The sequence below is a fragment of the Haliotis cracherodii genome, unplaced genomic scaffold (assembly GCF_022045235.1).
Source record: "Haliotis cracherodii isolate W230 unplaced genomic scaffold, xgHalCrac1.p SCAF_6, whole genome shotgun sequence".
Classification (NCBI taxonomy): Eukaryota; Metazoa; Mollusca; class Gastropoda; order Lepetellida; family Haliotidae; genus Haliotis; species Haliotis cracherodii.
The window spans coordinates 35007355-35020005 of NW_027266319.1; the positions used below are offsets into that span (position 1 = coordinate 35007355).

The window sequence follows — 12651 nt, forward strand, 5'->3', positions numbered from 1 at the left end:
CAACTCCTCCTTACTCCAACACGTATTTCAACGTCCCCTTATTCGAGCACGTATTTCAACGTCCCCTTACTCCAACACGTATTTCAACGTTTCCTTACTCCAACATGTGTTTCTACGTCCCCGTGCTGCAACACATATTTCAGCGTCCTCTTACTTCAACCTTCAACACGTATTTCAACGTTCCCTTACTCCAACACTTATTTCAACGTCCCCGTACTCCAACACATATTTCAGCGACCCCTTACTTCAACACATATTTCAGCGTCCTCTTACTCCAACACATATTTCAGTGTCCTCTTACTTCAACCTTCAACACGTATTTCAACGTTCCCAAACTTCCCTCCTTACTCCAACACCTATTCCAACTCCTCCTTACTCCAACACGTATTTCAACGTCTCCCTAGTCCAACACGTATTTCAACGTCTCCCTAGTCCAACACGTATTCCAACGTCCCTTACTCCAACACGTATTTCAACGTCCCCTTACTCCAACACGTATTTCAACGTCTCCCTAGTCCAACACGTATTTCAACGTCTCCCTAGTCCAACACGTATTCCAACGTCCCTTACTCCAACACGTATTTCAACGTCCCCTTACTCCAACACGTATTTCAACGTTTCCCTAGTCCAACACGTATTTCATCGTCCCCTTACTCCAACACGTATCTCAACGTCTCCTTACTACCAACACGTATCTCAACGTCCCCTTACTCCAACACGTATTCCAACGTCCCCTTACTCCAACATGTATCTCAACGTCCCCTTACTCCAACTCGTATTCCAACGTCTCCTTACTCCAACACGTATCTCAACGTCTCCTTACTCCAACACGTATCTCAACGTCCCCTTACTCCAACACGTATTCCAACGTCCCCTTACTCCAACACGTATCTCAACGTCTCCTTACTCCAACACGTATTCCTTACTGTACATCCTGTCTCAATGTCTGTGTGTAGACGGAGACCCGTCAGAAAGGCCTCCTGGCCACACAGCTGCCTCTGCCCTGGACTGTGGTGGACTTCTGGAGGATGGTCTTGGACCACAATGTGCAGACCATCGTGTCTCTCGTCTCAGAGGAGTGTTCATCACAGGTAACTCAGCTGCGAGTCCTGTGGGCTCGAGGCCGTGTCGGTGCCCGCTGACTGTTTGACCATGAAAATTGTGGACCAGTTGTCAATACGTTCTCGTATTGATTCCAAACTTATGCTCGAGATTTCCGAATAAATGACATTTTCCAAAAAAAATAATTTTAAGTAAAATATTTTTTGGATCTTAATAATATTTATTCTGTCTGGGTTATTCTGTGCTATCCCTTTTGGTATTTTATCTACAGGGGTTACGGGTGGCCCAGTCGTCTAAGGCGCCGCAGTGTACTGTTGCGTCCGTCATACTTATGACTGTAGGTTCGAATCCCGGTCCCCCCCGATTATGTTTCTAGGTTATTCAACACCATACCCGTACGTGCTCGTGTGTTCCACGAAAGTGGTAAACGTCTGAGACCTGCATAACTTCGGGGTTTCCTCCCAAATTAAGCTGTCACGCAATTATAGAATAGGAATCCTGTTCAAAAGGGCGTTAAATCCAACTCACTCACTCAACCTTATCCGCATAATATAACTTAGCCTTTCAAGTGGAGCCACACCTTGCCTTACTGAACACATAACATACATCTACTACCAGGTCGACGAAGCCCACGTTTGGCCTAAGACAGATGGGGTTTTGGAGTGTGGACCATTTCTTGTCAAGAAGACGGAATCAAAGGACAAGGCTATAGTTTTGCGAGTCTGGTTAAAGGTATGCAATATAAATTCCAGTACCTTATCGCTACTGAACACCCAGGAACATAAATAGACGCCATCACAAACATACAGCCACAACTAGATACACACATGGTTGATGCCATTCCTGGTGCCACAACATTATTTAATTCTATTTAATGTCGAATAGCAACAGTTTGCCAACTCGTGGTTTATACATTTCTGTGTCTCCCAGAACGCTGAAGAGAGCACCGAAAAGGATGTCACCTTGCTGTTTGTGAGTGACTGGATAGAGGGAGTGGACACGCCTACAAATACGTCACAGTTCCTGTGCTTCATCAACGACCTTGACGCCCGGAACACCTCCGACAACATCGCCGTCATGTGCATGTAGGTTAAGTCCGTCGCCGTCCATCTGATATTAAACAATGAATCGAAAGTATCCGGAGTAAAATTTTCAAATTAAAATGTTTGCAATGTGAATGCGTTTTGTTATTAAGGCGTTGTTTGTGTGTTAAATAACTGTAAGAGTACGGGGTATACGCAATACTGGAATTGTTACCTCGTATTCTAGGGATGGTGCCAGCAAGTGTGGATTGTTATGTGCTGTGCTGAACATCATCCAACAACTGAAGCAAGACCAGGTGATCGACGTGTATCTGACAGTCAGAATCCTGCAGACAGTCAGACCAAACTTCCTGACATCCTATGTGAGTATCTGACAGTCAGATTGCTACAGACAGTCAGACCCAGTCCTGACATCCTATGTGAGTATCTGACAGTCAGATTGCTGCAGACAGTCAGACCAGCTTTCTGATCATCTCATGATCGACATGTTTTGTAACACGAGGTTTTTAGGGCACGTTCACCCCGTTTTCTCAAGGGTGAAACACATCTGGCATATATAACATGTACGTCTCTCTGTCTACAGGCACAGTACCAGTTCTGCTACAGGATGGTTAAGGAACATCAGAAGACCATCAACTCTGTGTATGAGAACTTCCAGAGATAGGGAGGGGCATTTCATCTTCGGTGTCCACAACGGTGAAAGAGCCAAACATTTCAGCGATCCACTTCAGGCCGAGGAGGGAGAACAAGGGATTTTTCCAGTGCAATACCAAATTACTTAATACAGTAAACTACGTTTATAACGAACACTCATATAACGAACTGACGGATATAACGAACTTACTTTTTAGTCCCGACCATTTGTTATATGTTTGTTGTATGTATGCTTATAACGAACTATGGTTATTACGAACTAAAATGAGTGGTCCCCCCGAGTTCGTTATAACCGTAGTCTACTGTAAATCATTACTGTTATACAACACAACATCGGTTATTTAGATGGAGCATATTTCTTGGACACACAGAACTGCCAAGTTTTGGAAGCATGAGACAAAACACAATGTGGTTCAAAATTGTATAAACCAATCCGTTGTTTCATCCTTTTGATACGTTGCTTCATGTACTGTGATTTATATATTCCTCATTTTATACTCATTTATTAGTTTTTTCTACACTCACATCCATGTGAATTATGTATAACCTGTGTCTCTATGTGCATGCCCATCGTAATTATATACAAATGCCAAAATATATATTATCGCTACCCCTTGCCATTCGCTTGAAACTTAAAAAACTTATTGAAGCCACAATATGGTCCATGTCCATTTTCTAAATGGAAGTTTTTTGCATGACTGCATACATGTGAACATCGCCTTGGGTCAAATAGTATTTGCACTTAGTTCATGACTATATCATGCCTCCTCTGTTATCACTATTTCTAAACCACATGCCATACTATAGGTATGAATGGTATGTATATAAGGCAAGGCTAGCTATGTCAGTTGTATACCTCATCATCATCAGAATTTAGTTAGTAATCAATGATATATCTATATGAATACTAAATAAGACAAGGCTATGTTTAGATTCATACATCATCAGAAGTATTTAGTAAGTTATCCATCATACATGTGTACATGGTATATAAGGCCAGGGCACACTTGCACAAAGCGATCTTAGCGCTAAGACTATTGTAAGCCTATGTTAAAGTATGGGAGTTACGATCATCTTAGCGCTAAGATCGCTTTGTACAAGTGGGTCCAGGTCCTGTTTAGTTTTCTACACCATCAGAAGTTTTTAGTAAGTAATCAGTGATGCATTTGTACATGGTATATAAGAGAAGGCTATATTTATACATCGTGTGAAGTATTGAGTAAGTTAACACAAAAGTGGCTCTACTGACAGGGATTCCAGGGATCGCTACCTACTGCTGGCTTTGACATAAAACGACATCGGAAGTATATGTGTTGCCTCAGATCCCCAAATCCCAGAGTTGATAACAGAGTTGTTAACAGTCTATCATAACTGTACATTTTGCTTTAACAATGAAAGTTTTCTAATAATGTTGATGCCTTTAGCCCCTGGATGCCGTAAGCCCTCCATTTGTACAATCATTGTTGAACAAGGCTGAAAATGCACTTCACGCACAAAACTACATTTCACACGTTTAGAGCCAGCTGAAAAGTGTCTTGTGATAACTTTCAGGTCTTTGAGGGCAAAGCAAATAGATTGTAAACGACCTCTAAACACTAGGTGCATGTATTGTGAAAATATTGCTATTTTGGACATGTTTCTGAAGCATCATTCTCGTCGTTGTTTCGTGTATTTTTAAAAGTCTACATTTTAGATAAATACTCGGATCATTCATTTACTAAAATAGCTGGTGTCTGTGATTTCTTGATGATTATCACGAACCTTAAATTTCTTTCGTATGCCTAAGAACATACCTGGAAGCAAACGCCGAAGCGAACTTGTTAGATACATTTTAAGAATTCATGTTTGGCATATGTAGATAATAAATTGTCTATGTCACTAATGCAAATGATCAAGTATCAAGCTATATATATCAGATGCGAACGCTGTACTCTGAATCGCGTACTCGTTTGGAAACGTAATTCTACTACTTGAGATAGCCGTGGCATCATCTGTCGATACTACAAACTGCGCAAAATATAATCTTACTCAATATTTAAGCACTGTGTACTTTTCAAATCAGCCTCAGAGCTGAAAATAATTTTACACCATGAGACAGAAAACTAATAAGTAATCTACACCCCGTGGAATTACTTAAAGGTAGATGCAGTGCCGCGTGTGCGTAATTCTCGCGCACAACAAAATTAAATCGGCATCCGAGGTTATGAACAGATGCTTTGTGATATTATTTCTTCTTCTTCTTGACGCAAATAAAAATTTCTCTCAAATATTAAATTGTTTGTCATTAACAGTGAAAACACCCGAATTTAAAGTAAGTGTATGAACTTTGTGCTCTTGACAACATGTAGGACAGGTGATACTTTCATGGATTGCCATATGATGTTAAATAGGACGTAGTGCGTTATTAACTACAGGTATTTATGAGGCCACATGCAATAGATGAAGAAAAGGTGCCTGTCTCTCAACACGCTCATGCGCTAAGGGAAAATGTTCGGGCATCGAGGTTAACATATACTGCTCAAATATGATTAAGGATCCCCCGATTATTTCATATAATTATTCTTAATCTGTCATGTCTCTATGGGGTCACATTACTACTAAAAATAGTTATGGACCTACCCACTTCTTTCATATTATCATAGTTAATATGTTATCTCCTTGTGGGTTTACTATACTACTCAAAAATAGTTAAGGACCACCCGATTCTTTCATATTACTATTGTGTATCTGTTATGTCAGGATGATTTACCCCATATATATAATTCACCGGGGAACCTTTGGGAAATAAATGAAGTTTACACACGCATCTTGTGTGTAAACCTATGTATATTACAGTTTTCGATCCCCGGCCGAGTCATTACAAAAGACGATGAAAGATGGTATTTGTTGTTACCCTGTCTGGCGCGCGACATTAAGGGGCTAAAACAAGGACTGGTCGGCTCGGAGTCAGTATACTGTGTCTGAGTGGGGTAACGTTAAACTGCGACATGGGATCTCACTGGGCTGGCACCATCAAATCGACATTAGTCCGGACTAGCGTAAGCAGCTGCACACTCACGTGCATGCACGTCGCTATATACATGTAAGTGCAATAATCTTGAACGCTAATGGTGACGAGAAAAATTGACACTTCTGAGGACAAAAGTCTCTGTAGCACAATTGGTAGCGTAATGGGCTAGAAAGCAAGAGTTTGCAGGTCCAAATCCCACAGAGGTATGAACATCTTTGTGTTAATAAATGGGGTGTTGCTGTATACCTAATTATACACACATACAGGAAGCTGACAATGAAAGTTTATCTGATTACTATTTAACTATGTTTGATACCTAGTAAAAAAATACTAATTGATAAATAAAGTCTATTAACATGTTAGTGACTGAGTGAACAGTAAAATACACTAAGCTAGTAAAAAAAATTAAACAGTTTCCGTCAGTGAGGAATCTTGACGTCAACAATACCATCAAAAGTAGTCTGATCCAGAAACACGGGCAAACATGGCGCATTGAGGACAGACAAAGGTTAGAAATGTCAAGGACGACAATAGCACGCAATTCGCTTCTAACATGGAACAGCACCATTCTCGAGTACCACTGGAATGCAGGAACCCGCTTCTCAATCACTACTGGGAGACTTGGTTGCAGAGAAGCCGGTTTACAACTACGTTGCCTGCTATTGCCAAGACATTAGCAAAAGCGTTTAGCTTGGAACTTGACATCATAAAGACGGATCCATTGGTCTGATAAATTTTGCTACCTTCTTCACATGACTGGCGGAGGTCAGCTGCACAATTGGTGATTTAACCAACAAACGCACATAGTCGATCGAAATTTAAAAAGAATAGTTTGAGGTGCTTGAATATACATGCACGTTGCCTCTAGCTGCTTTCCGTGTATGGCAATAGTAAATATGACTTTTAGACATGTTAGGATCCGTTCACAAAGTCAAATGACCCAGTGTGGATTTCCGGATAGAAACGGTGCCCAGCAATGTATGTATGTTGTAAGAGGTGACATCAATTGTTCGGATGGTGAGGCTCGGTGATTGTGTGTCATCGTACCCCGACGGCGTGGATCGTTGCTCATAACATCAATCACTGGTCTGTTGGGTCCAGGCGAAATATCATAGATCTCAACAATACAGTAAACTACGGTTATAACGAACTCGACGGTGCCACTAATTTTAGTTCGTAATAACCGTAGTTCGTTATAACCATATGTATAACAATTATACAACAAATGGTGGGACTAAAAAAAAAGTTCGTTATATCGGTCAGTTCGTTATAAGCGTGTTCGTTATAAACGGAGTTTACTGTAATCACACTCTATCACATTTCGACTCAGTTTGTACAAATCTGTATTAACTTAGTAACATTCCATCTCTGATATGTCGACGTTTATCAATAACAAGAGTTACACCGTTTCCAGTACATTTCAATCCAGTTGAAATACAGTGAAATACCTCTTATAAATTTCGTATCACCCGTCCTGTTATCGCCATGACCTGAATACAAAACGCTGTTATCTCCATGTTATCATCCATGCGCTGCATACCTGGCGTACACCTATGGATGTCGGACACCACATGATGACACAGACTACGATATTTATTATTCTGTGTTTCTCTACTCTCGTGGCGGTGGTGAAAGTCGGTAGCCAAGGTAAGACAAGTTGGAAAATAAATGGTTGATTTGGGAACAATTTCTTCGACTTCTTTCACCCAAAGACCCTAATAAACCGCTCAAAATATCATATATTACATGTATACAATGTCGGGCTCAAATGGCCTGAGGTCTGTGTGTCATCGCTATATCAAACCTACAGTGTCCTTTGTCTCGTCAGATTGCATGTTGTAGTGCGCTCAGATATTGTTATGATTATGAACGTGATGCCTAAACCCTCTTCGCTCAATCACAATAACAGGTATCACTGACTGCGGGTGCACTTCCGGGTGTTCCTACCCACCGACTCCCTGCGTCTCGGGGTGCATCACGGGCCGGGATGGAAGCTTTTGTCAAAGACGTAAGTAAATGTACCTAACACGAGAGTCAACATGACTTGACACCTTCCGAAAGAACTCTGCGTAACATTGAAACCTCAAGTGATTACAGATTGTTCTCTGACTAATCAACCTACCGAATATAAAACGTCAATAAATGAGATTATCCAACGAAACCTATTCCAATGGGCTTAAAGTCAGAATAGCCGTGAAAAATATATGTACGGATAAATGAAAATCAGTTATGACACCGGGTGTTCTCGAAAAGGGTCAGCATGTTCTGCCCTACCGCTAGCACCCTCCGCTCACGCTATTTGCATGTGCTTGTTGTAATAATATTATAAGTTTGTTGAAACTGAAAACGATAAGTGATTTTATAATTCTGCTGCCTTAAGTGAGTGAATGAGTTGGGTTTAACGCCGCTGTTAACAGTATTCCAGTTATATCGCGGCGTGGGATATAATGTAGGAGGAAAGCCCGAAGTGGTCGACCAACAGAACACATCTAACACTGTTGTTCCAGGTAACCAACTGAACACACCTCACATTGTTTCTCCAGGTAACATTGCCCTTGGTCGACTTACCTAACACATCTCACACTGTTGTTCTAGGTAACATTGCCCTTGGTCGACTTACCTAACACATCTTACACTGTTGTTCCAGGTAACCAACTGAACACACCTCACATTGTTTCTCCAGGCCCTCGGATGACCAATTAAACACACCTCACACTGTTGTTCCAGGTAACATTGCCCTCGGTCGACCTACTGAACAAACCGGTTCCTTCAACGACACCGCGTTCTGCCCCTCCCCCGACCCCAGCTTCGGCCGCATTGTGTGTGGGGTGAAGAACAGCAGCCTGGCGGTTGACGGCGATGCCGACCACACCTACTGGCACGGGACGTGTACCCACACCGTACCCCACAACACAACCGCAAGATGGAGCGTCAACTTTGGCGACAGTCACGTGATCAGTCACGTGGTCATTCACACTGACGAAGATCGTTAGGTTTTTTTAAAGATATTTCATATCAGTCAGTTGACTTAAAATCTTATTTTGATTGAATTCATTGTATAAAGATAATTATAGAAATCACTTGAAGGGTTGAATCCATTCACCATGTTCTGCCGAGGCATAGCAAGTTTTATTTTATTCTAATGAAACACAAGATCCGCAACGGCTAACGGTCACCGATGTGACTCTCATATGCAGTGTGGTATTTCAACCAGAGCCATCGACCTTCAAGACGTTCCAGCTGTATGTGAATGACCAGTGGTGTCAGAACTGGACAGCACGGTCAGACGGTGACCTTGTGGCAGATATTACGTGCGTCCGGGCGTTGATTGGCTCCAACCTAACCATCCTCAGCCCATCAGGTCCCGGGAATCAAAACCTGTCTGTGTTGGACTTGTGTGAAGTACAAGTTTACGGTAAGTGACTCATTCAGTGTCTGCATTTTAGTGGAGAGAGAGAGAGAGAGAGAGAGAGAGAGAGAGAGAGAGAGAGAGAGAGAGAGAGAGAGAGAGAGAGAGAGAGAGAGAGAGAGAGAGAGAGAGAGCAAATAATACATATGCATATGTTTGGTGGGTGACCTTGTTTTTAGTGAGTGGTAGAAAATTAGAGGGTAGCACGTATAGTTTATCCACTAATAGCTACACACATTTATTCAAAAGCAAAGGTTCTTATGACTTGCTGTTTTGCTCATATAATTTGTATATAACGACACAATTGATAGCCAACCAATGATGAGCTTGTCAAAGAATGGGTATCTTAGATGCGTAGCTGACCTGTCAATATTGCAAGGATCGGAAACACTTCATTGCGAATGCTTAACAACGAAAACACTCCTGACAATTACAGATGGTGTGTCCCCCTTTGAAAACAAATTATCTGAGAATTCAAAGGATTTTGATATTTGGCCCCCTCCCTTTTAAAAATACTGGATCCGAACCTGAAGGAAATAACCTGAACAAATAACGTAGGCAAACCCTCGGTACCATGGTGGAACGAGGAAATAGAACAAACTAGACGCAAACGTAAAACAGCCTTCAATAGAGCCAAACGCGACCATAACCATATAACGGTAGCTCACGAACTAAACCACAAGGTCCAAAAACTAGTCAAAATAGCTAAAACCAAAGATTGGAAATTATTTTGTGAAGGAGTAAATAATCGCACAGATGCCAGAACAGTCTGGCGAAAAATCCACGCCATTAGAGGCTTAAAACGTCACAAAAAAACACCCAACATAAACAATTCAACCAACCCTACCGAAAAGGCAAATAACCTAGCAAACCACTTCTCGGCCATAAGCAGCAACAATAACTTCAGCGAAAAATTCCAACAAAAACTTAAAGCAGAAGCCAAACCTACTAAAGTACCAAATAATGATAACCTCGAAATAAACCAACCTTACTCAATGGAAGAACTCCAGTACGTACTCCAAAATAGGAAAAAGGGAACTGCCCCAGGACTAGACCTAACATCCTACCAAATAATCAAAAAACTCCCCCCCAACCTACTCCAGGCACTACTTAAACTATATAACCTAATCTATCAAAACGGACAGGTACCAACTCCCTGGAAACAGGCACTAGTCATCCCTATCCCTAAACCCGATAAACCAACTAACCAGGCAAATTCTTATAGACCAATATCCCTAACCTCAAACCTATGTAAAGTAATGGAATCTATGGCCAAAAATAGACTACAACACTACTTAACTCAAAATAACATCATAAACACAGATCAAAGCGGTTTCACTCCTGGCCGCTCAACCTTAGATAATCTCGCCCGACTAGAACAGGACATAAAGACGGGACAACTCAACAAACAATACACAACAGGCATCTTTCTGGATTTCTCCAAAGCATTCGACATGGTTTGGCACAACGGGCTAATACAAAAACTTAAAAAAATAGGACTAAAAGGACAAATAATAAACTACATTCAGGACTTTCTAAACGAACGTAAAATAACAGTGGGGATAGACCATACTCTATCGGACCAGTGTCCCCTAGAAAATGGCACTCCCCAGGGCAGTATCCTCAGCCCCACACTCTTTAATATAATGATAAACGATCTCTTCGAGGGCCTATCCCCTAAAGTAAACACATCCAAATTCGCGGATGATGGAGCCCTCTGGATCCGCACAAAAAGTATTAATATGGCCCAAAATTTACTCCAAAAATCTCTTAATAAAATACAACAATGGGCTGACAAATGGGGCTTCTCCCTTAACTCAGAAAAAACAACAGGAATAGTATTCAAACATAAAAACATGAAACCCGCCTCCCCAATTCTCCAGCTAAACAATCAAACAATCAAATTTCAAAAACAAACCAAATTCTTAGGACTTATCTTCGATCAACATCTCACCTGGGATGCTCACATCCAAAACCTAACAACTAAATGCAGTAAAGACCTAAACACCCTAAGATGCCTCACTGGCTCAAACTGGGGAGCCTCCAAAGATACCCTCCTCTCACTCTACATATCACTAATTAGATCAAAACTAGACTACGGCTGCGCCATATACAACACCCTAAACAACTCTCTATCTAAAAAACTTGACTCAATACAATATCAGGCTCTCAAACTAATTACACGCACCCAACATGGCACCTCCTACACTTCACTCCAGGCCTTAACAGGAGAAATGCCACTAAGTCTACGCAGGGAACAGCTAAGCTTAAATTTCTGGGCCGCATCCCAATCAAACCCTCTCATCCAAAACCTAATAAACCAAAATATCAGCCCCAAAAACCAAGCTCTAGCTCGTAAACACCCCTTACTTACCCCAATATCTCAAAGAATAACAAACTACCTAAATGAACACCAAATTAAAAATCTTAAACAAAACTGCAAACAATCAAATATCTTCACCCCTAAACTTAAAATACCCCAAATAGACACAACACTAGCTAGCCAAATAAATAAACAAACCGACCCAAACATAGCTAAAACCACCACACTAGCATACATACACGAAAATTGGCCAAATTGGTGTCACATTTACACGGACGGATCTTCAGATCCGACCTCCAAACACACAGGTTTCGGAGTCCATACCACACAACCAACTAAAACTACACAATCCTTCCGACTCCCAAACAACCAATCAATATTCACGGCAGAACTAATGGGCATGGCCTCAGCCCTCCATAGTCAAGAATCCAAAAACCACAATAAAATCCTAATACTTACCGACTCCCTAAGTGGACTGCAAGCCCTCAAAAACAAAAATACCAAAAACCGACCTAAATTAATAAATCTAATACTTAAAAGCTCCAACGACCTAACTAACGCAGGCAAACAAATAACTTTCTTGTGGATACCCGCCCACGTAGGAATATACGGTAATGAAAACGCCGATAAGGCAGCTAAACTATCCCTCAAAATCCCAGAAATAAGCTTAAACTTACCCATCTCAAAATCAGAAATTAAAAGTGTAAATAAGCAAAAAATCACCAAAAAATGGCATAACCTATATCTAAACTCAAATAGCCAAATCAAAAAAGTACTCAGCAAACCACTAACCAAACCAAAAATTCACCATCCATCAAAAAAAATCGACAGAGTAATCACTAAACTCCAAACAGGACACACCAACCTAAATAACCACCTAAAAAAAATAAAAAAACATACTACAGGTAACTGCCCACACTGCAAACAACTAGAAACCCCAGAACACGCACTCATCTACTGCACACACTACCTAACACATCGAACCGCATTACAAACCACCCTCAATCTAAACCAGGCTCTCACTCTAGAAGCAATACTAAACCCACAAAATAAACTAGAAAACTTCAAGGCCTTAGGCGTATTCTTAATCAAAACGGAACTAATAAAACGCATCTAAAAACACTATAATCCACCAAATCAAAATTACATA

At 41.1% G+C, this 12651-nt stretch overlaps 2 protein-coding genes across 3 annotated transcripts in view; both read left to right on the top strand.

The window, feature by feature from the left end:
- The window catches only part of LOC139444726 (receptor-type tyrosine-protein phosphatase epsilon-like), a 48481-nt gene extending 43480 nt beyond the window's left edge, over positions 1-5001 (top strand). For both annotated transcript variants that reach the window (XM_071225657.1, XM_071225656.1), the window contains 5 exons: positions 957-1091; positions 1681-1794; positions 1993-2147; positions 2332-2467; positions 2689-5001. In XM_071225657.1, coding sequence (XP_071081758.1) covers positions 957-1091; positions 1681-1794; positions 1993-2147; positions 2332-2467; positions 2689-2769 — 621 coding nt within the window. In that variant the 3' untranslated portion in view covers positions 2770-5001. The remainder of the gene's footprint in view (positions 1-956; positions 1092-1680; positions 1795-1992; positions 2148-2331; positions 2468-2688) is intronic.
- Positions 5002-7322: 2321 nt separating this feature from the next.
- Positions 7323-12651, top strand: part of LOC139444727 (protein draper-like) — a 32089-nt gene continuing 26760 nt past the window's right edge. The window contains exons 1-4 of the mRNA XM_071225658.1: positions 7323-7416; positions 7679-7777; positions 8497-8757; positions 8984-9184. Coding sequence (XP_071081759.1) covers positions 7323-7416; positions 7679-7777; positions 8497-8757; positions 8984-9184 — 655 coding nt within the window. The remainder of the gene's footprint in view (positions 7417-7678; positions 7778-8496; positions 8758-8983; positions 9185-12651) is intronic.